At 36.4% G+C, this 27,881-nt stretch overlaps 2 protein-coding genes and 1 non-coding gene across 4 annotated transcripts; 2 read left to right on the forward strand and 1 right to left on the reverse strand.

Moving 5' to 3' along the window:
- The first annotated feature begins 632 nt into the window (after positions 1–632).
- Positions 633–4,674, forward strand: LOC145772686 (uncharacterized). The gene is made up of 11 exons (XM_082584558.1): positions 633–696; positions 897–1,074; positions 1,219–1,396; positions 1,479–1,637; positions 1,905–2,065; positions 2,174–2,390; positions 2,557–2,678; positions 3,106–3,310; positions 3,537–3,843; positions 4,002–4,315; positions 4,554–4,674. Coding segments are annotated over exons 1-11 (1,878 nt in total). The 5' UTR covers positions 633–660; the 3' UTR covers positions 4,555–4,674.
- A 4,028-nt stretch (positions 4,675–8,702) lies between these two features.
- Positions 8,703–26,744, reverse strand: LOC145771987 (protein white-like). Of its 2 annotated transcripts, none has more exons than XM_082583783.1 (17): positions 26,671–26,744; positions 26,139–26,184; positions 25,174–25,437; positions 24,102–24,223; positions 19,915–20,028; positions 18,249–18,419; positions 17,513–17,618; positions 17,185–17,317; positions 16,472–16,561; positions 16,035–16,143; positions 15,488–15,625; positions 15,086–15,229; positions 14,331–14,481; positions 13,770–13,953; positions 12,819–12,919; positions 10,446–10,525; positions 8,703–9,747 (listed from the first exon to the last, which is right to left on the reverse strand). In XM_082583783.1, exons 1-17 carry the CDS (start codon positions 26,719–26,721, stop codon positions 9,643–9,645), a joined length of 2,109 nt encoding a protein of 702 aa, XP_082439909.1. In that variant the 5' UTR covers positions 26,722–26,744; the 3' UTR covers positions 8,703–9,642. The 2 variants fall into 2 exon arrangements, with proteins under 2 accessions (XP_082439909.1, XP_082439908.1); XM_082583782.1 differs by having other exon boundaries at positions 26,656–26,744.
- On the forward strand, positions 22,275–22,376 carry LOC145773092 (U6 spliceosomal RNA). Its single transcript, XR_014289500.1, has one exon. It is a non-coding gene; the product is annotated as a U6 spliceosomal RNA (small nuclear RNA).
- Positions 26,745–27,881: the final 1,137 nt, after the last annotated feature.

Genomic DNA, 27,881 nt, shown 5'->3' on the forward strand with positions numbered 1-27,881 from the left:
AAAAAATATATTTCGATTTATATCAAACATTAAAACATCAGAAATGTCTTGTTTAGGCAACATAAAGCTATTCATGTGATATCAAAATCCTTAAATTCATGCGAAATTTGAAGGTACAATCAAGTTTTCTCTGTTAGTGTCCTGCTTTTCCGCTTCTATCCCCAATAGGCTATTAGGCCATTGCCATCTACTCAGCGATGGTGGAATGGCCGGCCTCCTTATTTGTTAGGCTTTTGTAAGTAAAGTTTATACAACAAATAAGTTTGTCTAATTCTCAGGGACCAGCAGTTTCAAGAAATTAAGAAAATAATAAGGAAACTAGAATATTTTTTGTAATTATCGTTAGCATAGTCTGCTAAAGGTAAGCTACACTGGCCAAATCTTCTTAGCAACAATTGAGTTAGGCTATAGACCATTTTCCACAACATTGCATGTTTGCATCATATCTATAGGATATCTTAATTAAGGCCATTATATCAAGCCCCCTCCACAATCATGATACTTCAAATCAGTTTGAACTCCGTCAACAAAACGTACATCCTGGAGCTAATGGAGTTTTGAGTGCTATTGCATGGAGCGAACTTCTTATAAAAAGGTGCGCGTTCAACGAAAGATTATCGATTTTTTTCGAAAGCAAAGAAATCAAGAACAAAACCAGAGATGAAACTTTTGTTGGTTCTTTTGGCGTGCATTGCCGTAAGTATAAATTTACAGAAAATTTGTAACCCGTTAGCCTCTTGTAGGCAGCGAGATCATTACAAATTTAACTTAAATTTGCATCAGGAAATGTTTTGCAGCTACTAAAATCCAACAACGAAAATTTATTAATGCAACTGATCATAAATATGATTGTGAAAATTTCCGCTAAACATTGAACACGTGTTGCTATGTTTTAGGCCTCAAACGCAGCTTACACCTACAGTTACTACTGTAGCCACAACTTCTACGTGTATCCTACAACATCATGCTACAGATACACTTTCTACTTCCCAAGCACTTGGTGCTCTGCAAGCTACTACGCTCCCATCTTGAAGGTTTATCCCGGTGAAGATTGCGGAAAGGCCGGATGGTCCGGTAAGTGAAAACGTTGCCCATTCTTGTGATCGACTTTTAATAGACAAACCTGAGTTATTGTGACAAATTGAATTTTTATATCTCATTTCATAATAGTGTCGATTACGTTATGCACAGCAAAAACATTGGCTCTTGATATTTCAGAAAAGAGCGTTGCTGATGTCACTAGTGAAGTCAGAAACTGCTTGGCAACTTCCCTTGCCAAGATGAGTGCAGCTATGTACGCCAAGAGAAACGAATTCATGAAGAAGATTGATGCTATCCATGCTGAATACAAGGAATACTACAAGAAATACTTGACCATGTACTACGCTTACAGAACGTAAGTTTGTTGATTGCACACCACTGCTCATAATCTTTAACCGCAAAAGACTTTACCATCATTCATTTGTTTTCTATTGTAGATGTGGTGGTGTGATCTACATCAACGATAGAGATGCCAAGATCGCTGCCTACAACAAGAAACTTGATGAAAAACGAGCCGCTATTTTCGCCAGTTACAACAGCCTCATTGCTTCCAAGATCAAGACTATTTCCGAGTACCATGCTAAGATTGTCAAGGCGTGAGTAACATTTTGTTTAAAAGTTCTCACCTTGGGCCTACTCTTTGTCGAATATTTGTAGAAAATCGTAAAGATAAAAGTTCAGTAAAATTACATATCATAACAAAATGATAACAATTTAATTACAATGAGCAATGTAGGCTATGTTTTTATAACAATGATAAAACTGGCTTGGCTACGAAGCCATGTTATGAAACCAGTTAAAAAGCTGGCAACAGGCAAGACGCACTGTGGCATGAAATTGATATTAACAGAGATACATTGCAGCGCTGAAGATTGCTTGAACACCCGACTTGCCAAGATCGCTGAATACAAGAAGGCTCTTGAAAAGAAGATCAACGATTACGTCACAAAATACGACACTTACCTTTATTCAATCGTTCTCAAGAACAAGGAGGGCCTTCGCAAGCTATTGAGTTCTCTTTTCAGTAAGATGCTATTTTATATTACGCACGAAAAAACATCATTGCAAAATAACACAATTACCCAAATATTGTAGGCTTGTTGAGTATGTCTCACAAGTGATTATTTCACAGGTGGCGACAACGACTGGTGGCTTGGATACAAAGCTTACTGGGCTGTTTACGATTACCACTATCAAGAAAAGTACAAGGTCCGTGATATTGTCTATGCCTACAGAACCAAACTTAACGAATACAAGAACAAGCTCATCAACTACTACACATGCGCTTACCGATGTTACATGTCCAATGCATGTCTTAGATTCTACAAGAGGTCTTACTACAGCAGCTGGTGAGCAAGCTGTTATAAGTTCACTAGTTGTGTCATACTTACACTTATCATGAAACGCTACTTGAAAAATCATAAATTCAAAAACTTAGCAACTAAATCATCAAGGTTACTTTTGTACATGACTAATAGTGGTCAATTTATTTCATTCCATTTTCTTGTATTTCAGCAAATCCCTCGGATGTTGGTACACATACAAGAACACTTACGCTTGCAAGCAATACTATCTTGCTCCTTTCGTTTATAAGTTGAAGTTTGTTACTTACAAGAACTTGAAAACTTGTGACGTCAGTAAGTTACAAAAGTGTCAAATATTGCAACAGATTATAACAGTGTTGTCATGCCCTTGTAAATTTTATTGACTAGTCATAAAACATAACGCCTAATTGCAGCAGTAAGATAATCTTTAAAGAGTGCTCAAGACTGAAATCATTTCCTAAATGCAAGGGATTGGCACAGTCGCGTGTTTTATTGCGGTGCCAAATACTGTATAGGATACGGTATCGGAAAGAGAATGACAGATCAAATACAGCCTCAAATACCAAATTAATTTCCACACTAAACAGGAGTAAAATCAAACATTGTGGTAGAATTCATGTTCATCAAATTGATGTAGCAGAAATTGCAGCAACTGGAAGAAATCACAAGATGACAAATGATGATTTTGCTTGTTTGACTGACGTGACGTTTTGTAAAATGCGAATACTTTTATTTTCAGAGGCTGCTGCCGGAAGTGTTGCTCCACTCATTGCTGAATTGAACAAGAAAATGGAAGACGCTCTCAATGAACGTAATAACCAATTTTACACCTGGAAGAGCAAGTGGATTAATTTCCACATTCAATACAAGGCTGCTTTTGAACAATGCGTCAAAGATAGACATGCCGCTTACCTCGAAAGTTTGAGACGACGATTCCTTTACTGGTAAGTAATACCTGCATCATTATTTTTCACACAAGCCTCAAAAATATAATCAAGACAAGATAAAAAATCATAGTCTATTTTTGAAAAAAAACATGATTCAATATTTTATGTCACTGTACATTAAATTACAATGCAAGATCCCATCTAGCTTCCACCAACGCGGAGTATCTTCAGTTGTTTTTCATTCAATTAAAGTTGTTATCCAATCTTATGCTTTGTGTTTCAGCTCCAGCACTCTTACTGCTTATCAAATTGCTGAACTCGCTAGAGTGAAGAAAGCACTTGAACAAGTTCGAGAAGAAGCTTGCTCAAAGTATTGGACCCAACTTAATCAACGAATTTACGATTGCTACATGAAGCATGTCAAGTCACAAGCTGCTTACAAAAAGGCATTCGAAGCTTACATCAGTAAGATCCAAGCCATGTTTGATGCTTGCATTGCCAAGAGAAAGGTTGCCATCGCTGACTACGAGAAGAAACTCAGAGAATCTGTTGCCAAGAAGCGAAGTTACCTTTACAAGAAAATTTATGCCGTAAGTATCTTGTGACTGATTATTACCGCTTAAAATTTTTTACTACGACAACTGAATTGCGGATGGATGTATTAAAATCGAAAAAGCAAATCAGTTGTGCTTCAGTGGCACATTTGCAAAGTTTGAAAATAATATCGAGATATTTTTACTTTTTTCAGGCCAAATCATGCCACTACGACCAATACAAGAAAATGCTTCAATCTTACTTCAGCAAATATTACACTTGCTACAGCTGGGGTGCATACATGTCCCAATGTTACGTCGACCTTCTTGTTAGACGATGCAGCGGCTACATGAGTGAATTCGATAACCACTGGAATGTTCTTATTCCCAAGCTTGTCCAAAACTTCGCTTGCGGTTACACTTGCAAAGTGAGAGCCACATGCGCTCCAGTTTATCATTGTGGCAGCTTCTACACTTGGGTCTACAGAGCTCCTTGTGCCTCCAGCTACAAATTCACCTACTGTTACTAGTAAGTAGGTTATCTTTTAAATTTATCATTTTTTTAAGCGTTTAGACCTACAAGAGATGGAGCAACCTTAGCATAATCAGCTAATACATTAATTTAAAAGCAATAGCAAAGTATTTCACCGCAAGATAAGGTTGTTTTGTTTTGCTCACACGTTCACTATGAACAATCAAGTAAATGGTGCTATTGATCGGTAGAAAGAAATGATTGATATAGTTATATATTGTGTTTTATTTTGCAGAAAAGACATCAAAAAGTATGCAAAGAGTACAATTCGAAAGAATTTGGCACCTTTTCTTTCCATAATTCAAACTGTGCTGCCATATTTCAAAGATGAAATCAAATAAATTGTTGGAATTGTACGATGGTCTTGTTTATGACGCCACCTAGTTGTTAGTGACAGCGTAGATTTTTAGGTAATTTAGAGCAGTGGTTTATAACTTTTCAACACTGCCGGACTGGTAAAAATATAATGCGGACCCGTAGTCTAATCAGAGTATTGACGATACGATTATTTAGAAGAGGTGTAAGACGAAATTAAAAAGAGTTACGCAAAACTATGCTCAAATATTTGCAATGTGGCCTACTCAAATATTTTAGTCTGTGCTGGGAGCACATTAATTTTAAAATTGCTTGTCTAAAGTAATTTTGAGATCGAAATTCAAAGTGCTGATTTGCATAGAGTAGCAGATCCAGATTTTTTTAGAGGCACCAGAATTCAAATGACCAAATATTTCCAGAAAAATAAAGAATGTAAATTTTGAAATCGAAAAAAGATCGAAATTTTGACCTTGTTTTGGTCACTGTTTGAGTAGGTTATTTCCTGCTCCAGTGTTTTGTATTTTCGCCCAAAACTCACACTTTGCATTTAATTAAATCAATCCAATTAAAATCTAAATTTCTGGAGAAGCTAGAACTACACAAATTGGTTTAAAATATAAATTTAGATTCAAATCATTTTTTCTTCACCACATGATTTTAATAGTGAATCTTTGACGAAGGTTTGTCTGGTCTTGTAGCCTATGTATAGTTTTTTTAGGGAATTTTCGAATGCGGTGTCTCAAATTTATACCCATAGGCTACCAGGGGTGGGCAAACTTTTTATCTCGAGGGCCGCAATCAGAGTCTGAATATGTTCGAGGGCCGCGGTATAGTATAATTAAGATTATAAGCCAAAACATCAAATCTAAAATAGTGAAAACACAGGCTTTTATTTATTTTTAAAGTAACGAAAGAAACGGAGATTTTATATACAGTAGCCTACATGTAGCCAAAAGATATAAAAAATGTTTGTCTCAATTTTTTATTTGAATGCAACCCACATCAAGATAACACTTTACTTTGCCAGACGCGCTTTGAGCGAATTAAACATAATACATCTGTGAGCGAATTAACATAATCAGAAAAACTGTCGCAATTGCCGCTTTTCTATACCAACACCAAGAGTCTTGGTTTTGATCCAAGACTAAAACGAAAAAGGAAGTCTCATGATGCGACAGGCCGAAGTCAGAAATTTCGATTGTGACGTAATTGGCTGTTTAGCAATGGCTGCTTTGACACTAATAATAGCTAGGGTATGGGTTGGAATCGAAGACGTTTTTTCCATCTTCCATCCTGAGATTTTCTTCTATTCCATCTCCATTCCATCTTAGAAATCTTCCATTTCATCTCAGAAATCTCTTCCATTTTCACATTTTGTGATCTCCGCATTGAATATGCCACAAATAAACCTAAAAACCATAGGCTAAAGCTAAAAATTTAACAGCAGTATTTTCCTAAGGATTATACGTACCGTTTGAATTATTATTTGAACGTACCGTTCGAATTACTTCAGCAAGCAACTTAATATTTTGCATGTCTTGATAAAGCGTTAGAAAGTTAATTATGGAATTGGGATGGAAGATTGTCTTCCATCCCATCATCAAGATCTTCCATTCCTTTCCATCCTTGACATTTTCCATCTTCCATCCCAAAATCTGTCTTCCATTCCATCTTCTATTCCATCCCATCCGATTCCCTGATAATAGCCATGCATTCATGCAAGACCACAATGTGGCTGGGGAAACAAACTACTGTTGTACAATGCAACAAAAAGACTATAATTTATCTTTATCAAGATGAAATATATGAAGAAAAAGTTTAATTAAGTCATTGTAATAATTAAAATTTTCAAGCAACTTTAAGATTATTTTATAAGGCTATATATTTGCTTCAGGCTTTCGCGGGCCGCACAGAAAGTTGTTTCGGGACGCATGCGGCCCGCGAGCTGTAGTTTGCCCGGCATCCAGGCCGGATAGCGACTGTCAAAACAGCGACTGTCATAATGGCGACTTCATAATAGCGACTTCATAATAGCGACTTCATAATTTTTAGATTTATATCATGCCAGTCAGCAGGTTTTGACTTGGAGGCCAAATTTCGAGGTCGCTGTTTTTAATTAATCGAGTTCTTGATGAATCGCTGTCGTGTAGTCGCTCTATTGACAGTCGCTGTTTTTAATTAATCGCTGTCGTGTGGTCGCTCTATTGACAGTCGCTGTTCTGACAGTCGCTATTTGGAACCCGAGCCAGTTTGCCCACCTCTGGGTTATGCTATAGCCTACATGGCACATTTTAGTTCATATTTTAGTATTTTACTTCATATTTCAATACTTCTTAGGTGAACAATGCGTTTTACTTCAAAATTATGTATTATTTTTTCAGATTAAAATAGCAACAAAAATTCTCACCCATTATATCCACGCTACTGCGGAAAACACGCGATTTTTATGTTTCGAGTTAGGTCAATGAAATAACGAGATAATTTTCTAAAACCGGAGATAAATTACATATTTTTTTCTTGATTTTGAGTGGGACACGTGACTATAAGCTCTCACCACTCGGCCACGTAGCAAACAAACTCTTTAACTCTCTTAAGACAAACTTTCAAACGAATGCACTCGTCCACTAAAACCAAGACTCTCATTTCTGCCAGCCGCTCAACTTCTGCTTAATCAAACTGACAAATAAAACATTTTTGCGATTAATTGATGGAAACATAAATGGAAATCTGAAAGGAAGTCAAATACCATCAGACTCCGTTTGTTCATTCCTGACATCGACACCTGTGCCATTGACCTGCCCTTCCAAGACGGCTTGGGTGCACATCAATCGTGCTCGTGCGGGCGTCGGGCTTTTCCGCTCAACCATGCGTCAATGGGGAATGGCCTCTTTCTCTCTTTATAAATGTAGAGTTAAAGATTAGGCCGCAGACCATTTCATCAAGGATTGTTGGCTGCCATCTTTTAATCTACCTAACGGGATGGAAGGTCTCCGTAGCTTGTATGGTGAAACCAAATGTCTACATGCTTTTGCTTTGCAGTATAATGACAGTCAAACTTTTGGAGTCGAAATAGAAACAAACAAATTAGCCTTAAATAATCGTCACAAAATTTAATATTAGGCTTTTCGTTTATCGTGTCTCTGTTTTTTGTCAATTTGGAAAAATCGACTTTCCAATGTGTGACGCAATGTGTCGTCATTTATTTTATTTGCAGTTGTCGCCCAGAGCCGTTTAGCATCCGGATTCTTAAAGTTGAATCTTGCCGGATTGTAAAACAAATTTCCAAAACAGATTGAGTCATTGAGTTGCTTTTTTTACTGAAACCATGGATTTTAGAAGTCCAAACCAATTAACCTGTAGGATTTTATTCAAAACTTTCTAAACGTACGGCCAGGCCTACCGCGTTTGTAAATTATAATATCTTTTCATCTAGGCTAAATTTAAATTGATTGCACTGTTTGTTGCGTTTTGGCTGTTATTTGTGCATGGTGCACTCACAATAAGCTGCCACATTCAGGGCCGTTAAGAAGATAATTTTGTCTCTGTACCAAAGAAATCTTCGGGCCCTAATCAAGCTGATTCTAAAATGGCTCAAGTTAAAAAAGAGGATTTGAGATCATCAAGTTCGAAGACCCATGCCACGACAAACATTGCCAGTGAAGGTTTGCAATCTTTATTTTAATAAAGGTTGTATGCCCTAATAAAGATTAATAAAGATTGCAAACCTTCAGCGACATCCACCACAGCACGAATCTCCAAGCTCGATTATCTCAAAGTCACTGTTTTGACTTGGGCCACTTTAGAATCCGCTGTCCCACTAAGAAAAAACACATAATATCCAAAGTAGACAATGTGGTTTGGTCAAGTTTCCTGCCCCTTGGAGATGTTGTGCTCCCTAAAATCATGCTGATACGTTTAAACAAGCATTTCCAGGACCCCCCAGTAAACGATACTGACTAAAGTTATTCCTTGTAAATATTGCAAATGGTTTCATGTCTCTTGCTACCTAATTTGGTGCTGTTCTTATAAATTCTTCCAGTGACAAAAGGGGGCTTGCTATAAGGCTGTGACGGGGTGAATTTTAATGACACATTCAAGTAGGTGAATAGAACAAAAAGCATAGCAGATTTACATGAGCATAAAATCAGAAAACAAATTACTGAAAATTTATCAGCCACGAAAGACTTTACAAATTACGTAGCCCACATAACACATTTTTTTGACATCTATTGTGTGCACGGCCTATTTATTAGCCTACACAGTATATTCAATATAGACAAATTTTCTTAACAAATTTTTTCTTTTGTAAAAATGCTTACTTCGTTGTTTATTAGACTAGCAGGGAATTTGATTTCAATAAGCCATCAAGCGAAAATGAGCATATCACAACCATTTCTTTTGCAAATGATTGAACTATTTGAGGATCTAATCGCTTGACATAAAACTCATTAATTTTGTTGCATTGAAAACACACAATTAATAATAAGTTACTTTATTTTACATGTCTTACCGAAACACAGCCTGAGTTACAAACTTTCAAGGCGTTTCACTATTTTTAATTGTAGCATCACACCTTTTATGACGCGTAAAACAACATCGTATTCCAGACAGCAAAATCAACGTCCGCAGACGTTGAATTAATGTAAAAATGGCGGATTTTGCAGTCTGGAATCATTCTTCGAAATGGTAATTTCCGCAATTACTTGGAATTTTTGCGTTACACACAGAATTGATATGCTCAATAGTGTTAAAAACTTCATACAGTAGACCTCGGAAATTTGAAATTTTAATTCCCCTTACTCTAACTTACAGTTAACAATCAAAGCATAACACATACCATCTTATTACAAATTGAAAACAATGCACTGTTAGTTCAATCAGTTAGAAACCATGACAAAACGAGACAATCTTGGATATGCTATAAAAAGTCCGACTTTTTTAAATTCTCGTCTTTTTTTGCACCTGTAATACTGTTTTAACAAAATATTTTTCAAACACTAGACAAGAAATTATCTTGTGCTTTCTCGCACTCTGTAAAAGAGGGCGCAAAGACCCAGAAAGCGATAACCCAACAAAAGAGCAATCATAAGACCAATATCTCTTGCGATCATGTCCTGTAAGAAAACAAAACGTAATGAATGTAATCTTCTTCGTTCCTCGCCCAGCAAACTGACATGTATAAAAGGCAACTTGTTTAATCTTCGATCGAATCATGGTGACCTCCATGGATCGAATATACACGTGATACGAAAAGAGAATTATCATGCAGGACTTGGGTGGATTAATAAATAATAATTGACCACGGCGGGGAGAAAGAGAGAAAAACGCAAACGAATATGCAACAATTATAAAATGAAGATCATGAAAGCTGTGCATTTGCAAAAAAAAAAAAAAATAGATAAAACTAGCTATCACATAAAAGGAAAAACAGCACTGGCTACTCCATTCAGCGGAATTAAAGCTGGAAGAAGAAGATAAAAGGTAACACTTTTACTGGCAAGATCAGCAATAAACATCAGTTCAGTTGTATTTTTATCATAACAGCAAAACAGTAGGCTACATGTTAGGTTAAACATACAGTATTTATTAAACTTAAACAACTTTTTCATACAAATTTTGTCTTAAAGTTTTAGGTAGGCGTATTTAGATAGCCTAACTACTACTTACAAAATTGAGTAGGCCTATTTGGGAACGCGTTAAGTTAAGACCATTTATTATTTGCGTGAAAAGCTTTTTTAATATGTTTTCCATTAACAAAGCTAAGTTCATACAAAAGCATCAGTAATTTTCTTCAATCTGCTTTTGAACTTACCGGGCAGAACCCAAGATCATTCAACACGTCCATTCCATTGGAATATAAACAAGGGTCTGCTCTTCTCGTTCCGTTACATTCTGTGATTTAACAACAACAAGTATTCCGTTGTAAATATTCTCTTGATGCTTCTAATAATATAATCTAATGATTCTCTTGAATGAGTGACGTTTTTAGTGTTTTACATCTAGAGAGTCGATTCGAAGCACAGAACTTGCAAATGGAAAGAAGAAAGTTTTTTATAACTCTAAGCTATATTAGTGGCTACTTTTGGTTTGACTCTTTTCAGGCGATCGTTGTCAGAAGTAGAAAAAACAGAAAATAAAAAATGAGCTTGTCAAAGGAGAGTAATTATTTGAGGCTAACAAAGAATTTTTAGGACATAAATGAATTCTTTTTGGCAACAAAAGTCTGAATCAAGAGATTTTGCTTCATTGTTAAATAAAGCCACCCACCAAATCGGACCCATATAAATTAGGTGTCAACATAGTTCTAAAAAGGCGACAATAGGTTAAAAATGAGATAAACTGATTTAAAAGCGTAGGCTTTTTTTGCATATCTAAAGATCCAAATTAGTGGCCCATGTAGGGTATAGTGCGGGGCAAGACTAGTCACATTTTGGTATTATTGTGTATATCTTCACATAAAGTTAAAAATGTCTCAATTTTTAGTGTTAAACAGTTATACTAAGGCTTCCTTAAACAAGATAGCAAAAAAAAAGTGAAATTTATTTTTAAGTTATGTTAATACAACATCATTTTTACGACAGAGTCAAATGACTGGTTTTGCCCCTAAGTAAGGGTAAGACAGGTCAGTGTTTTTTTGATGAGAGAAAGAGTATATTTACACATACAAAGTGCAGTTTCACATACAAAGTACACCACTGCAGCACATTTGTTCAGAACAGACATCAGCAAACATGCTGGATTCCATTTTATGACATTATGTGTTCAATTGTTGTGGCGAGTATCCATGGTTCTTCTGGATGACAAAACAAACTGAGCAAGGAAGATTGACAAAATTTGCCATTTTGTTCACTGACAATGAGGTCCACATGATACATTACAGTTGCCAAATGTTAGAACAATTGCTTTTGTGAACAATTGATAGAAACACAATCAAAAATACACTTCAAATGTTTTCTAGTATAGCCTAGTTCAATATTGTTACATTTTTTTTAAATCTTTCATTTGTGATTTTTTGCGTTTTTGTCTAAACTTTGACGCACACTTTCTATAAGAAAACATTGAGAACCATAAAGGAATTTTGCGTGGTAGATTTATCATACCTTAGTGAATAAGTGGACAAAATTTTAGTGCAAATTTTCACTGGGGTCATGAATAACCAAGATATTAAAAAGACCCACCTTTTTGTTTTTTTTCATTTTGACCCACGTTTCACATAAAATAACTCCCAAAATCTTTAATATTTTGTACTAATATTTTCTCACTTCATAGAGAATCCTATAAACAACATTTCTACCAAATTTTAGCCAAAACCAATCAACAATGGGGTCTTGGCAAGGTTTTAAAAATTTAGAAAATCATAGCCGAGAGCTGAAAACGGCCAACTTTGGATGTCTATGACATTTGACCTTTTAAAGTGACAATGTGAACGATGTTGTTTTTTCAATATTTGGCAGAAGTACTATCACCTGTAAAAAATGTGGGTTGTTACCTAATTGGGTTTAGCAGTGATAGGGCCTCAAACATGGCCGAAATCAAAAAAATCGTGCCCCTTTGGCAAACCCCCCCAAACTAAATGCTTCGCTCGCACTAGGATAAGCTGATTTTTGATGTAATAGGCAAATATTACTCTATGAACCAGGTAAGCCTACATGACAGTTTGGTTAAAGAATTTAGCATTTTCACCAATTGAGGCAAAAGTTTGGCACAGCACTTCTGACTTCATGACTGACTTGTGTTGCCCCAACCAAAATAGCCATGGTTGAACAGCAATAAATACCCAATAAAACTATTTCCAAGGAAGAACTACAAGATGAGTAGTTTTGAGACAAATTACAATAATAGTAATTTCGTTTAAACTAGAAAGTCTTGGTTTAATTAACAATTTTCATAGTGTAATGCTCTGTTTAGTCTAAACCAAAAAATAAAGTTAGTCCAAAATATGAAGGTAAAATTTTACACCAACTTACGTTTCGCAGACTAGACCAAGACAGCAAGCAAAAACTGCACAGCAGTTGCTGTTGTCGCATCACAAAAGAACCACTAAGTGCGCTAAAGCATTTTTTTGAGTGTAGTATTTCCAAAAAAAAATTGTGCTTGATTAAAATCAAATTGACCGGTTTTACCCGACGACTTGTTTTGCCCCGAACTACCCCTACTTGCGATCTCTTGGTTTCTGGCTACTCACCTATGTTATCAACATAAAGCCACTGGTTGATTTGTAAAATCTCGTTTGTGTAGAAAAACCACGAGCAGTACTTGAGCCAAAACAGCCATATAGGAAGTTGACTGAAAAATACAAATTTGCAGCTGTTAGTCGGCTACTTTAAGTAACTAGGTAGTAACTGCTCTTCCGAGGTGATCTTTAACACTTTTTGTTCTATGCAAACTTCAGAATTCATAATGCTATTTCATGCACCCTTGTAATTGTGCTTGTGCAACAATAATTGTGCAAATAGGCTATCAACAAATAATTGTGCAACAATCAACCGGCCTTTTGGCACTGTAGTCTTTTAACCTTTGGTTTTTGTAAGGCTTTCTCTGTTTCAAGCTCTGAATGATTTCAATTCATGAAATGGTGAATGCTTGCAAACGTTTTTACTTCCATGCACATCCACAATTGTTGATTAACCCTTATGTATTTCTTCCTTTTTAAGAACCCATGTGGGTGTTGCTGTGCATCGCACACGCGGAATTAAAGAGCGCTGCTTAAAACTACAACAAATGCGCGTCAGGGTATATAGCGTGTTTACACCAGAGCACGTTTACACAAAACAAGTAAATTGAACTGAACGATATCAAAGTGAAAAAATAGCTGTATAGGCATACCCACTACCCAGTGTACCTACTGCACTAAAAAGGCCAGAAGAGGCCGAAACGGTGTGCCACTGTCTGCAGTTAAATCAATATAAAAATGACTAAATATCAATCTTTTGATTTTAAGTCTTTTTTGTTGAGCTACATGCACATTGTCGTCTGTTTGTTGTAAATAATTTTAGCAATGCTTGGATATAGCCTAAGGCTAAGCGATTATTCTAACATTAGAAGTAAGGCCAGGTGTTTCCAAAATCTAAACTATGGCCTAGTTAATAAGATGAGCTAAAACACATTTCTTTTAATGAAAAGTGAAAAGACTCACTCGTCCGGAATGTAAAAACCTCCCAAAAGCAACAACGGTATAATAAGCGCCGGTCCAATGGCAACGGCCACTCCGATAGATGGAGACATGCACGAGATCATGTAGCCAAACGAAACACAAGTGTTGCACATCAGCACCAGAATCGCGTAGAAAATGAAAAACTTTGCGGCACTCGGATACAAGCCTAAAAACAATTGTGAAATTCACAATAAACTGTATTTTAAAGATGTGAGGTTTTGTGAACAACTCATTCAGACTTCTTTTCAAACATTTGACATTCATTGATTTGATAGCTTGGTTGATGTTGTTGGTTACTAAAGTGATTGCTATAAAAAAGGTTTTTGTTGTTGTTGTCGTAGGCTATCTATGCTTACGCCCGGTGGTTGAAGATTTAAATTAATGAAATTTAGGAGATTTGGTTAATAAAATTTGATATTGTGAAGAAGGGAGCGTTCATTCTGGCTATGATGGGCGAAACACGGTGTCTGTCGCAGTTAAATCTTGCTACAATCGGCTGCCGAGAAACAAAATTTGATATGTTATACCATAGGTTATACCCACCCATCATGAAGTAGACAATGATGGTATACATGAGTGGTAGGACGATATAGGTCGGTGCCTCTGCTACATTCTTTGACATGAAATATACAAAGGTGCTGTACATCCCATTGAAATGCTCTCGTCGAAATATAGGAATCTCAGAAGGAAACGTCTGTTAATAAGCAAAAAAATAACGGTTTTGGTAACGTAAACGTGTATATGATGAAGATAGGTTAAATATAGTTTGATCAGTTAACTAAAACGTTTCTCTAAAGCAGTCATAAGAAAACAAAATTTGTAAAGGCGTATTTTTATTATTTCGTCACATATTGCTTGCAAGGAGTCAATTGGTTAGCTCTTGTTCTTTTGGTTATGCTATCGATTTCAAAATTGGAAAACGATTTCTTAAAATGGAGACTCCGAAGTCTTCAAGAAAATTATAGGCTATACATTATTTTCATACTTTATACTTTTTCAAACACATTTTGATATAAAACAGATTAAAATTCACCCATTAAACTGCTTGTTTTTATTCATTTATAGGTTCCATGCCACTAGGTTTAGAAAGTTAAATGACTTTCATTTTTATCCAAAACGTTCAATCTCTTCCAAAAAGTCTTGCAACGCATGGTGTCGTTCTATCGAAAAAACACACATCCCTGAATTTGGACACCCATAGGCTATTTGAGAGCAACAGACTATGAACACCATTTATCATCCAACAGCCTATTGGCTTATTCAGAACATTGCGCAACTCTGCATAATATGCAACTTACGTTAAGCACTCCAATTGTAGAAGTAAAGGTGTTGTTTGTGATGACGGTGAAGATAGACCCAACAACAGTCATAGCTTGAAAGCTCTGGTAGGGCGCCAGAAAATTCGTTCGAAGATAAATACATCCAACGATGATCGCCGCAAACTATTAAAGATACGATTTATTTGTATAGCTGCGTAGCCTAGTTCGGAAGAGAATGACGATGTTAAGTCACAATTATTGTACAGGCTTCCCATCCGAGTGGTGGTGAGTCTTCATTTAAAAATGTTCAGTTTTAAACACTTTTTTATCACTGATTACCAGACAGCCACATTTTCTGGTTCAGATTCTTACCAGATCTGGACCAGATAAAGTAGCCGTCTGGGTAGTTAGATTACAAACGTCAACTGAGTAACATCATACCAATTGTTGAGCCACTTTCACCCTTGTTAAAGTAGGGTTTCGGTAGGTTGTTTTGAGTGCTCTGTTAACACAAGCATCCATTTGTACAAGAAAACCCACTCGGTATCTTTCCTTGTTCTTGGTATCAGTGATGCTGAGCTAAAAAAAATTAACAAATACCAACATCACTTATTGCTAAGTGACCGCGTTAAATGGCCAAAGTAAATGCCGTGATAATGTGTGTTTTATATGACGTTTTATCCATCGCAGATATACGTTGCTCTCTACTTATGATCTTCAGTTTGGTTTTCCAATACTATTTTACTGTAGGTTAACTTAGAAAATCATGCGCAGTTTAACCATCAACACCGTGGATCATCTTAAATTTTAAAAAATGTGATATAACAAAATTAAAAGTAGTTTTAGGTCCAAAATTTCAAAATAGTATTCAAACACGTTTGTTGTTAATTTTTTTGGACATAAGTTTATAGAAAGTATAATAATAGTCGTTGCTCTTTCTCAAAGGAAAGGCTTAAAAAGTAAATTTCCAATGATGTTGTAGAGAGACCATATTCTGCTGCAAGTCGTCGTTTTCTTTCAAGGATTCCAAAGTTTTCATAATCTCTTTGAACTCGATAGAGTTCGCATACATTTCTTGCAAGGAAGCGATCTGTTTTCTACAAAAAAGTAAAAACTTAATACTGCGCAAGGAAAGTGGCAAGCCAGATCAGTGCTAGGCCTATATTGGTAGACGACATAGAATCATATTCGAATCAGCTTAAAATTACTTTTGCAACTCAGCTGCATTGGTGCAGGCCTACTGTAAATACTACTGTGACATTAGGCCTACACGAAACCAAAAGTAGGCTACGATAACTGACAGGTTGCCACCCTTATAGGCTATTTGTGTCCATACAAAAACTACATCGATTTTACTTCGATTTTAAACATTCTGAATTTTGAAAAGTTTGCTCACAATTCTTATCACTGAACATTTGAACCTACTTTGACTCTTCTTCGTCGTTTGGCCTTACAGAGATGGCCATTATGTAGTGGTCGGCTGGGTTGAAGTTAGCTGGACATGGATATCCGATGCTGTAAACGAAACAATTTAGATTGTCAGGTAGGTTAAGACTATAAAGTCAGAAAAACTAATAGTGATTTACACTATTTTTGTTTCCTGACAATCTAGTAGTAGGCTATTGCGATACTGCTTAGAAGTCTAATGCCAGCAACTTCTTAGCTGGCACTTTCCTACTTTACTGGAAGATTTTTTTAGTTTGTTATAAAAACACTAACATTGATCAAACCCCAGAACGCTAGTTTTTTTTATCTATTGGCAAATTAATTATTAAGTTTCTCTTTTAATTAATTTAAATCGTTCCTCCTTTTCCGTTTCCGATAATTACGTAAATGTAGCCTACAAGGCTACAATACTCGTTTTGTCGCTTCTACCTTTCTCCAGACCCCTGCTAAGTTATGGCAAGCGATAGTATTTTTTGCCATTATAACGATAGTATTTTATGAAATGCTACTGTATTTATTTTTTACTTTGATGGTCGGAAACAAACATGATAAAACACATCCTTCACCAAACAGAAGATCATACGCCTTCTTCAAAGTCTGTCATTTCAAATTCAAGCAGTAGTGGTCAATCGTTTGCTTCAGGAAAAACATTGTTATAACCTTTGGTTTAATTGTAAACAAACTGCACGTACTTTTCATAATATCTTCTTGCATGATCAGCGGTTCCGTGATAAACAACTTGCCCAAGAGCCAGAAGCAAGAGTCTGTCAAAAAGAGAAAACACCTCCGAGCTAGGTTGATGAATCGTACAAAGAACTGTGCATCCTGAAATACAAAAGAAAATGTTGAATTAAAATTTATTCATCCTTACCTTAATCTCAGGCAATTAAAGATGTCTCAGGAAATATAAGTTACCTTTTTACATTGTTTAAATGTTTACTGGTATTGATCTTGAAACAACATGATATACTGAAACTTTACCAGCTGAGTTGCGTCAAGATAAATGAACTTAGCTTATACCTTGTCTGGTTACCGACTGCATGCATTCGACAATAACTTTTGCCAAATAAGAATCCAGCCCAGAGGTAGGTTCATCGCAGAAAAGTATGGAAGGATTGCTAAGCAACTGCAAAATACGTCAATAGTGGACTGGTTAGATTAAGATTTTTACTTGGGAAAGAAAAAACATTTACACTGATCAGTCGGTTATCAAGTTCTAGTCGCAAAACGGATTTACGGTAGAATGGGATAAAATTATTTAATAAAAAGTGCTAGTAGAAAAGAATCCTTGTGGCCTCTAAAACTAGCGGCAGTAAAACTTAGCTTTTGTGATAACTTTAAGAATAAGTAGCAAGCAAACAGAAGCCATTGAAGAAGCCTACAAGCGACGTCACGTGGGGTTTGGTAGGTTTTCGACTGACGTTAGGCAAGGTGACTAGGGTTGCGGTTTCACCCTTCAACCCTTGTCGACTATAAGGCAAAACCCAAACATTTGTCCTAGATTTAAAACTATAGGCCTGCTGTGGTAATTTGAGTAGCCTACAAATCAAAGAGAGTAAGTTCATTAGCTTTAGCTTAGTAGGCTATTTTGTTACGATCAAAATTTTAATCATCTCTATGGCAAAGTGTTTTAGGCTGCTGCGTTTGTCTTCTATGTCGTTCTTGGCTACAAAACGATTTATGCTTGAACTTATTATAAGATACATATTTGTCATTTTTTTAGGTTTTTATTACTAAAACAACGTAAACATAATACTTCAGCTGCAAAACTCAAACGTTTCATTTCTCCTCCTGAGATAGTTTTAGATCTTCCTGGTGTGCCAATTGCGGTCGATTCACACTTCTTCAATCCCATTTGCTGCATCACTTCTTGAACTCTTCGAGACCTGTCTTCAGCTGAATAAATGGAAGGCATCCTCAATCTCGCCTGAAATATTAAAAACGTTGTTTAAGAAATTAATTGATTAAATTAGGCTAGGCTAAGTAATTTATCAGCCTGTTTAATAAATATGATTTTGACCTACATTTAGTATGCACAATATTGCAGGCTGCTGTAATTTTAGTTCTTCATAGCAAGATAAATTGGCGTCGTTTGGTTGTGTTGTGGTTTTTAAGAAGCCAGGGCACCGCAAAATAACGCAAATACATCTTGTAGCTACTTTTACTTTGCGAACGCCGGATTCCATAATATTCAAACATGTGTTACTGACATTTTTACTTATTTGAGAACTGATTTAAGCGCAGTGCTTTAACTTTAATACGAAAGTTTGGAGCACTATTTAGTCGCTGGTAACTAATATAGTGAAAGTATCTTATTGCTGGGTTTCCTTTGCTGGATTCACTTGTACAACAGTGAAACAACAATTTGGTTAAATAGCCACCATGGCTCCATTACAAAGTTCGAAGCAACCGCAACGCAAAATACATCCATGCACCAGAAATTTCGGATCGAGTTGCTGAAATGAATCCCTGCTTACACTAGAGTCTAGACCCAAATAAAGCTTAGTAGTGTACTCAATACTATCTTTTTAGACATTTTAACACATAAGGTACGATATCAAAGGGACGTAGCTACGAAAACCGTGGGACTTTTCCATTTTCTTGGTACTTTTTCTCCATAAATATTTCCTTTCGAGATTGTCATTGGCTATATCATGAAGGTGCTAAGCCTAACAAGTTCATAAAAACTTCTCAACACAGTTTCGATTACAAATTGGTTCTTTAGTTTAGCTCGAATGTTTTCAAACAAACAAGCCAAATAAACGTTATTATCTCCATCGTGCTATCGATTGATTTGCTTTGACATTTGCTTTAATTTAATTGGACTACAATTGATGCAATCGTCAAACATCTTTTCAAGAAATAGAAAGTTCTGGAATGAAAGTTATTGACACCAATCTTATTTACTAATAACAGTAGGCTAGGCTGTTTCTCCCATTACTTGGGGCACTGATAACAAATAACTTGACACATGAAACGACAGTATGCTCTTTAAGTTTACAGCTCTTATTTGCTACTTCAAGTCTCTTATTTGCGAAAGTGCTGTGTAAAATCTTGATTACAGTTGTTCAGAAGAAAATGAACGATCTATGTTTAATATTGTGTCATGGTCAATGAACAATAAGGACATTTCAGTTTGTATGGCAGCTATTAAGTGACAAGATGACCTGTGTTCACACAATGCTTGTTAATTACAATGAGTTGTTCGTGTCCGTTGTGAAATTTGTGTTTGCGTTTGATCACTTTTTTACTGCGTAACAAACGTGATTCAAGTGTTTACGTCACAATGCTTTTGCGCTTTATCTGATCAAATTAAAGACAACAGATAATTTACACAATTAAAAAAAGGACGCATATGAAACAGAATGGAAACAAACCCTTTGTCAAAGTCGTGTATCAGTTTTGCTCTTGAAATAACTTACACTGAAAGTCAAATGTTCCTTGACTGTCAGCTCTCCCATAAACAAGTCATCTTGTTGGACGTATGCCGATACTCCGGTAATATCAGGACCAAGAGCTACTCCATTGCAAAGGATCTAAATATAAAAGAGGATATTTTTGGGTTGAAGCTTTTTTAAAACATATTACAGGCAGTGGCGTACGCAAGATTTTCTTGAGGATGGGGGATTCCTTTTTTCAGAATAAAGCCCATTTGTTAACTATGGCCAACATAAAATAATGCCATGCAGGGCCGTTAAGAAGATAATTTAGGCCCGGTACCAATGAAATTCTCGAGCCCTAAATCAAGACACTTCTTAGGAAAAGCGCACTATTTATTAAAAAATACGTGGTGGCTTCTTCAAGTTCCCGGCACCTTAGAAAGGTTGCTGGTCCTTAAAATCATTCCGGTCCCGATCCAAAAGTACCCCCTGGATCCCTCATCAACGCTACTGATGCCATGTCTTGACGATGCCTCAGCTGCTTTTACGTTTGTTTTTATCAGTGCAAATTAATGGACAATTTTTTGCATAGTCTAGGCGTAGGCTAGGGCCAAAACGTAACTATTTTGTTTAGTTCACTGCACCTTTCGTAAATTAACGTTGAATGATATTTTCATAAGCAGCCTATAATGCACGTTGCAAGATATTTTACATGTGTAAACTTGTATTATGTTTTTTCAGCAATTTACAACATTTTTACTCTTACTATCCAAGAAACGGCCGAATCGAGATAAAATTTTATTCATTTTTGCTGGCGCACACATATGTAACATAGCTTGCATAGGCCATAGGCTAGGCCAGTGCTTCTCAACCGGAGTGCTGCGGCACCCTAGGGTGCCATTTACGTTTCGCAAGGGTGCCGCAAGTTATTAGAGTAGCATTATCAAATATGGGCCCAGACATTGAAAGGATTTGCGCTAAAACTCAGCGCAAATTTCGCACTGACTTTGTTTGAAACGAACTTCATTAAATTGTACATGATATGATAAGGAGCTGTATAGTTTTGTTTTTGCGAAAACTCTTTTCAAAATTATTTTTATTTAATGCAGAAACTTTTTGGTTTGACTGTGGGTGCCACCAAATATTTTGGTTGTTTGTAGAGTGCCGTAAGCCAAAACAGGTTGAGAACCACTGGGCTAGCCTATTCACCGTTTAGGCTACTTGAATTTGTTCTGCTTTGCATTACCCTTGACACTAAATATTTTTGCCGCATCAGTACTGTTTATTATAGGCTTGTTAATAAGCTACATCAGGGGTCACCAACCTTTTTTGCATGCGGGCCACTTTGGCACTAAGGAGAGCTGTGGCGGGCCGCACTAATAAAATGTTAGGTAGGTTGACTCTTATGCTAGAAAAGAACGCATTTCGTACCCAGTATCCAGCGTTACATGTTTTTCATATTTATGTTAGAATACCGTAGCAACAAAATTAATCGAACAACGCTACTGCCAGGCCAAGCTCCTTTTACAACACTTTTGACTTTTTTAACAATGCCTAATAAATAGAGGCCACTTGTTTTGTGCACTTATAGCGAGGCGAGCGGTTTCATCAGAATATTCATCGCCAAGCAAGAGTGGTGTTGTTACTTCGCTTCGCAAAAGATATCTTGCAATTAACAGTTTCAGTAAACAAAGAAATGTTTGACACTTCGCAATACAGGCAACAATAGTGACCTTCAAACATATCAGCGAAAACTAGGCTCCAATAACAGGGAAAAAGAAACCAGGTACCATCTTCTCTCGTGTTGTTGCTATGGGTCAGGGCATCCGTTGGTTAACCACTGCCTGGTGTCGTCATCGATGGAAACTAGGCCTTCCATACCATGAGGAGGTCTGTATAGCCGGCAATCCTTGATAATGTGTGCTGCCGTCTGCATTTCACCACACTCACAAGCAGCACTCTCTGCCGACGAAAGCAAGTACCTCCACGTGGCCGCCCCCGCAAGTACCGACTTTGGGAAACTAAACTTGCTACAGCTGTCGCTATAAAGTTATGCGGAAGAACAATCATCAGAATGGCACCCCCAGACCAAGCACAGCGCCCTTGTCAGGACGAACAGCACCAGCTGTTGTAGGTCAAGGAGTGACCATTCTGCAACTAAATGTTGAAGGCACCACCAACGCTAAACTAGACATCATCACACCAGGTACCATGAAACAAACGCTTGTGAAAATCACCGAAAAATTGTAATTTATGAACAGTCTTCTCTCTAATAAAGCAATGAGTTGGTTTTTCATCCTTTTTGTGAGAATCTATAAAACCGTCTTTCTTTTGTTATAGACAACTGTAAATTGCGGTGCTCATCAGCGTGGCAAGAATTTGTTGATTAGCAACATTTTGCATTACTTGCTTCGGCAGTACATATACTATAATTGGAACGATGCAGATTAGCATGGCTCCTGCGCAAGGATGACACGCAAAATCGTGAAGCGTCCATATTTCTTAAAAAAAAAAACATTTTGCAGTAGGCCTACTAAGCTAAATATTTTCATAATACAATCAGAAAAAGTCTCTAAATTTATAAGTAATATATTGCCAATTTATTATAAATTGAGTTGGCACACCGACCCATTTTGCCAACAAAAACTTGCATAAAGAGAACACTGCTCGTGAAACACAATAACGGTGAAACTCGCACTAGTGTTTACATGACATTTGCAAACTTAAAATAAGCAATCCTATGCTCACAGACAATTTCAAAATTCGAAAACAGATGTTTTAATCAACCACTGGGACAGCAGTGTGGCTGGACATCGCATTGGAATAACTTTAAGCAACCCCCACCTAGAACTATAATCTGATTGGTCGGTCGGTGGAATCGTATGCAATGCGAAAATATGCTTCCAGGAAAGTATTTTTTGCCTTCGTGCTCTTTAACTCCCTCAAGAAAAGTATTTTTGGTTATACTTGTACGCTGATACCTTCCGCGGGCCGCCAGTTGGTGACCCCTGAGCTACATCATGCAGTGGTTCTTAACCAGGGTTCGATCGAACCCCTGGGGTTCGACGAAGCTGTTTCAGGGGTTCGGCGCGAACGTCCTCTGAAACATTAACACACGTCCTACGGAATGGTATATCAGCGAATATTTTTGGAAAATATTGTCCAGCCGAAACTTAATTGCGGCTTACGTGATGGTTATAATAAACATCTGTGTGTTTGACGCGTAATGTAATGGTGCCATCTGCATGTAACACAGAATGCAAAAATATATACTGTACTATTACGTAACATTGTAAAAACGATCGCTCAGAAAAACTTGATTTTCTCAAAACATGAATTTCCTCACGTTTGCTTTTTGCAAGTTAGCTCTATTTTCAATTTTTCAGGAAATTCTTTTTTGTAAGGAAATTGGAGAAAACTTTTTAGCCTACGCTTACCTTACTGTATTTGCCCTTTTTTGTAGGCAGGTTTGCAACCCTTTGAGGACCGCTGGGACATATGTGTCCCATGAAATTAGGCCGATTACCCTCAAGTTGATTTAAAAAAAAAAATGCCACTGCTGATACCCTAACGTAGTATTGGATATCTATGCTTGATTTTAGGACAGACATCTTTTTTTAATTTTTTTTTTGCGTTGGTGTTGTTTATGTGACATACTAAGTGGCCTAGTAGACGGTAGGCCTACATTTTTTTTCTTCACTGTATTAAGACACAGATACTTATGCTAGAAAAAAAAAGCTCATGATTGCCACACCTTTTTAAATGTAACCTTTTTTAATTTAACATATTTAAAAACAAAGAATGATAAAAGTAAGCACAAAGACAGGTGCCAACAAACTGAAAGTTATCCTCTTATTACAAAAGTTGCCCTTGAAGTTCTCATGCCATTCGTAACCATTTATTTATGCGAGCATGCGTTTTCTATTCGTGTGGATGTTAAAACAGAAAAACGAAACTGGCTTGCATATACGAAAGTGACATGAGAATTGCTGATTCTGAGACAAAGCCTCGAATCTCACTATTAGTCTTAGAAAAACAACAACAGAAGTCTTATTAATACAGTAATGTATTACTACTAAATGTGGTAGATTCTTGTTTTTGTGATTCGGCGAAAATTTGGAGTTCAACGAAACCTTGCAGATTAGCGTAAGGGTTCGGCAGGTTAGTAAAGGTTAAGAACCACTGAGCTACACAAAAGTAGAAAATAAAATCAATGCTTTTATCCAAACCTCTCCTTCAATATGGAGATTTTCCAAGTTTCTCCAGGTTAGAATATTCAGTAGCGTTGACTTGCCAGCTCCGCTAGATCCCATGATAGCCAGGAGGGTGCCAGGGTCAGCTATTCCAGTTACTAAATAAACAATAAGTTTATCAACATCAGAGACGCAAAACAATAAGGTACAAACGTTTGTCTATAGGCTACTTTTCATGATTTTCAGCGACCCAACATTGGCTGCAAAAAGCCAGAGGGTGACTGGTGAGTGGTGAGAATCCTTTTACAACGCTCGAAAGGGTAGGCTACACATCGATTCCGCTCAAGAGCGTGTGGCTGTGTCTTCGGCAGGACACTTAAAGACATGGCTGATGGCTGACAAGAAGATTGGCTTCCCTGCGCTTCCTTCCACTTTATCTAATTCTTCAACTACTGGGCGTAAACTTAAATAGGCCTACGCTAAAACAATACACTCAAAGTAATTTCGTCAATCATAAAACTTTTCTCATTATTTTGTCAAACGTTATAGATGACATAAAAATAATATGAACAAAACAACACACTTTGCAGATGAAGCATAAAACTAGTGCTAAATTGGGAAATTAGTTTGTGTTATGGAGTAGCATTTGGTTTTGAACAACACCGTGCACTCAGCCACGGGTATAGCTAGGTCTTTGTCAAATCACTCAAAGATATGCTTGAAGATGGACATGAAGATTGGCTTCCTTGTCTTTCCCTTCTAAATAATATAAATCTTCAACCATTTGGCTTAAGCCTGGATACGGACATAGTACCCACTCTTGTCAATACAGGCCTTTCTTTATGTGGATAACACAGTGGATCTGCTCATCTGCATATGTTAAAGTGTTTAGTTTCAAAATGCAATCAGTGATTTTCAACATTTCTCACTCACTTAAAATCAGTTGTAAGACGTTCTTTAAAGAAAAGAAACAGTCTACTACGCATAACTTAAAAAAGCTCAATAAAATTATGCAATTGCACGTCTCACTGTCTGATGTGACTTATAGTTCAAGCGATCGATCTGCGTTGCTATACATTCAGCACACGGCTTAAAACCATTTTCTTACCTCCTCTCAAAATAGGTTTTCTTGGTCCTGAAGAGCTTGAAATAAATCCTGGAGGAGGGCCGGCGGACACATGGAGATTGTTCCATGTTAAACGAACTCCTGGAGCAGGTTCGGCCTCAACGTTACTTTTAACATCACTGATGCTGATCTCATCCGGTTTCCTGAACTGAGATGAAGGTCCACTTTCGTCTGATGAAAATGATGATGATGAAGTCGAAGGTCCTTTGTAAGCCACTTGAATCCCATTATTTGCACTGTTTATGTCTGCACCGGAAAAATCATGCACAATAAGTGAACAAACTTTGCTCTGTGAAGGTGTCAAAAATTTATTGCACGTGTTATAGTATAACATGTGTAGGGTTAAGATGGAGTTTGTGTTTGTTGCTTGTTATGAAACGTATTTCTTTTACAAAACGCAACAACAAAAGTGTTCTACGTAGGCTACGTAAGTTTATTTTATATGCAAGTAGATTGAATTTTTATGTTTCCGTTTTCAATTGCACAACGTTTTCAACAATACGAAAAATTGCAAAACACTGTAATTTTTAAATATTATAAGGGGGTATTTTTTAGTTTGTAGTATTGTATTACAATTTTAGCATAAATGAATAGTTTCAGTATAGGTCTACTAATAGACCTATGCTATAAGTTGCTCGAAAGGTCAAAAGATTTGGTGTCTAAGAAGAAGTTTATTATAGATTAACGGTTAAGATTGTTAATTTAAGTTTGCAAAAGTCAAAACATTTTGCAATTTCCTTTTTGTTTAGGCTTTTTCCATAGCTTGAGTCTTTTTTGCAAGTAGGCTACAAACAGTGGCAGTAGTAGCTTGGACTAAATGACTGAGCATGTGCAAAGTAGCCACTGAAATGTTTTGTTATCGACAAGAACTAGACCTAAACAACTCTTTATTGACTTTGCGGATACAAAGATAATCAGGAAACGAAGAGCATTATTTTCAAACCTACTTGGTTCTGATTGAAAACTCGTCACTGCTGCATATGGACTGGTTTGCTGCAACAAAAAACAAAATATAGTAAAGGTGTTTGCGGAATTGCATGTTGAGTTTACAGGAAGTTTCTCTTCGATAGTTTCTCTTGAAGTAGAAGCGTATGTTTCATTTCTTTTTATAACAGGCTATGGTTACATAATACAGTACGTGACGTGTTATGATGTATGTTACGTAAACATTTATTTGTAGACTTAATAGACTATTTAAAAATAAAAATAAATTGTAGGCTATTTATTCTTTATTAATATTCAGTTACATGTCACTATTTTTACAACAGAAGTTAACATGCTCAATTGCTCAGTCTCTTCAAGGATAAAACTTAGATTTAATATTAACACTGAAAAAAATTGCATTGAACAATAAATCATCTGTAAAAATGACACAAAAGTTTGAAAGTCATGACTCAATTTATTTCCAGGAAACAAGCCTTCGCAGCAAAGATTTCGTTTCAGTAGAATAGTTGTGTTGCTGACCTTTGCATAACTCACCAGAACAGCTGGACTGTCTAACTCGAAGGCTGGATTGTCATTTTTTTCCATATTTAAAGCAAAACTAAACAAGACAGTCTGAAACATTAAAATCGAATTTTGTTATGACGTTTAGCTACAACTGTTTGTGAATCTAGCAATTAAAAAGTTGTCTTTTGTATTAAACATAGCCGCATCAAACAGGTTGAGATTTTCTGCACACAAATATGATGCATCGTTTTAAAGATGTTTGTTATTATGATTGATTATATTGAGCATATTTTGTTGCATTTGGTATAAAATATAGAACCGGGAATGGTAGCCTATAGATTTCTTCACAAAGATATTTCAAGAAACGCAATAGTATTAGGCCATAGGATAGGCCTACAACATCATAGAGAATAAACGTTGTGTTTATCGGGCCAAATCCGGCCCGCGATGTAACATTTTTTGGCCCGCAGGATGGTATTAAATTCCTTAAATCTGGCCCGCCGATATGCTGCATCATAAACAACTTCAAGTTTTAATCAATAATAAACTTACATAACTAAAATAAACAATAATGAAGTTATACGTTGTCGTCGTGTGAGCCTCACACGACGACGAAGTTATACGTGATTAAAACTTAATAAATGTTTAATTTATAAGTAGCTACTGTACAGTGCATATTTGCACGAGCTAAAGTCTTCAATAAGCTTCAAGTTAATGTTAAGACAACAATTTATTGTTTACGTAATGATCGATCAAAGGACATTCTCTGGGTAGATTCCACGGTTGCCATATTGACGAATTTATCGAAATTTGGCGATTTTTGAATATATTGAGAAAAATTGAGAAATTTGGCATATTGAGAAATTTGGCGATTTTTGAAGACGTTTGGCTTCATATTTATGGTTTGGCGATTTGGATTTTTTTGGCGAATCTTGAGAATTGATTGTGTTAAATTAATTCCTTTTGGCGATTAATCAATATGCTAAAACGTGCTTGAATGCTCAGGAATTTGACACTTGAACCTAAAATTATGTTGTTAACTCACCTACTGACCTTTTTTTTATTGTTTTTATTTAACTGCTGGTAGTTTATTGTTGTTTTTTATTTATTGAATCACCTATTATTATTGCAAAGTCGTAAGTTCCTTGAAGTATGTTTTGCAATAAATATTGAACTAATCTGGCCAGCGACTTGTACTGAATTTTAAATTTTTGCCCGGGGTGCATTTGAGTTTGACACCC

Source organism: Aplidium turbinatum, chromosome 6 (genome assembly GCF_918807975.1).
Source record: "Aplidium turbinatum chromosome 6, kaAplTurb1.1, whole genome shotgun sequence".
NCBI classification, from domain to species: Eukaryota; Metazoa; Chordata; class Ascidiacea; order Aplousobranchia; family Polyclinidae; genus Aplidium; species Aplidium turbinatum.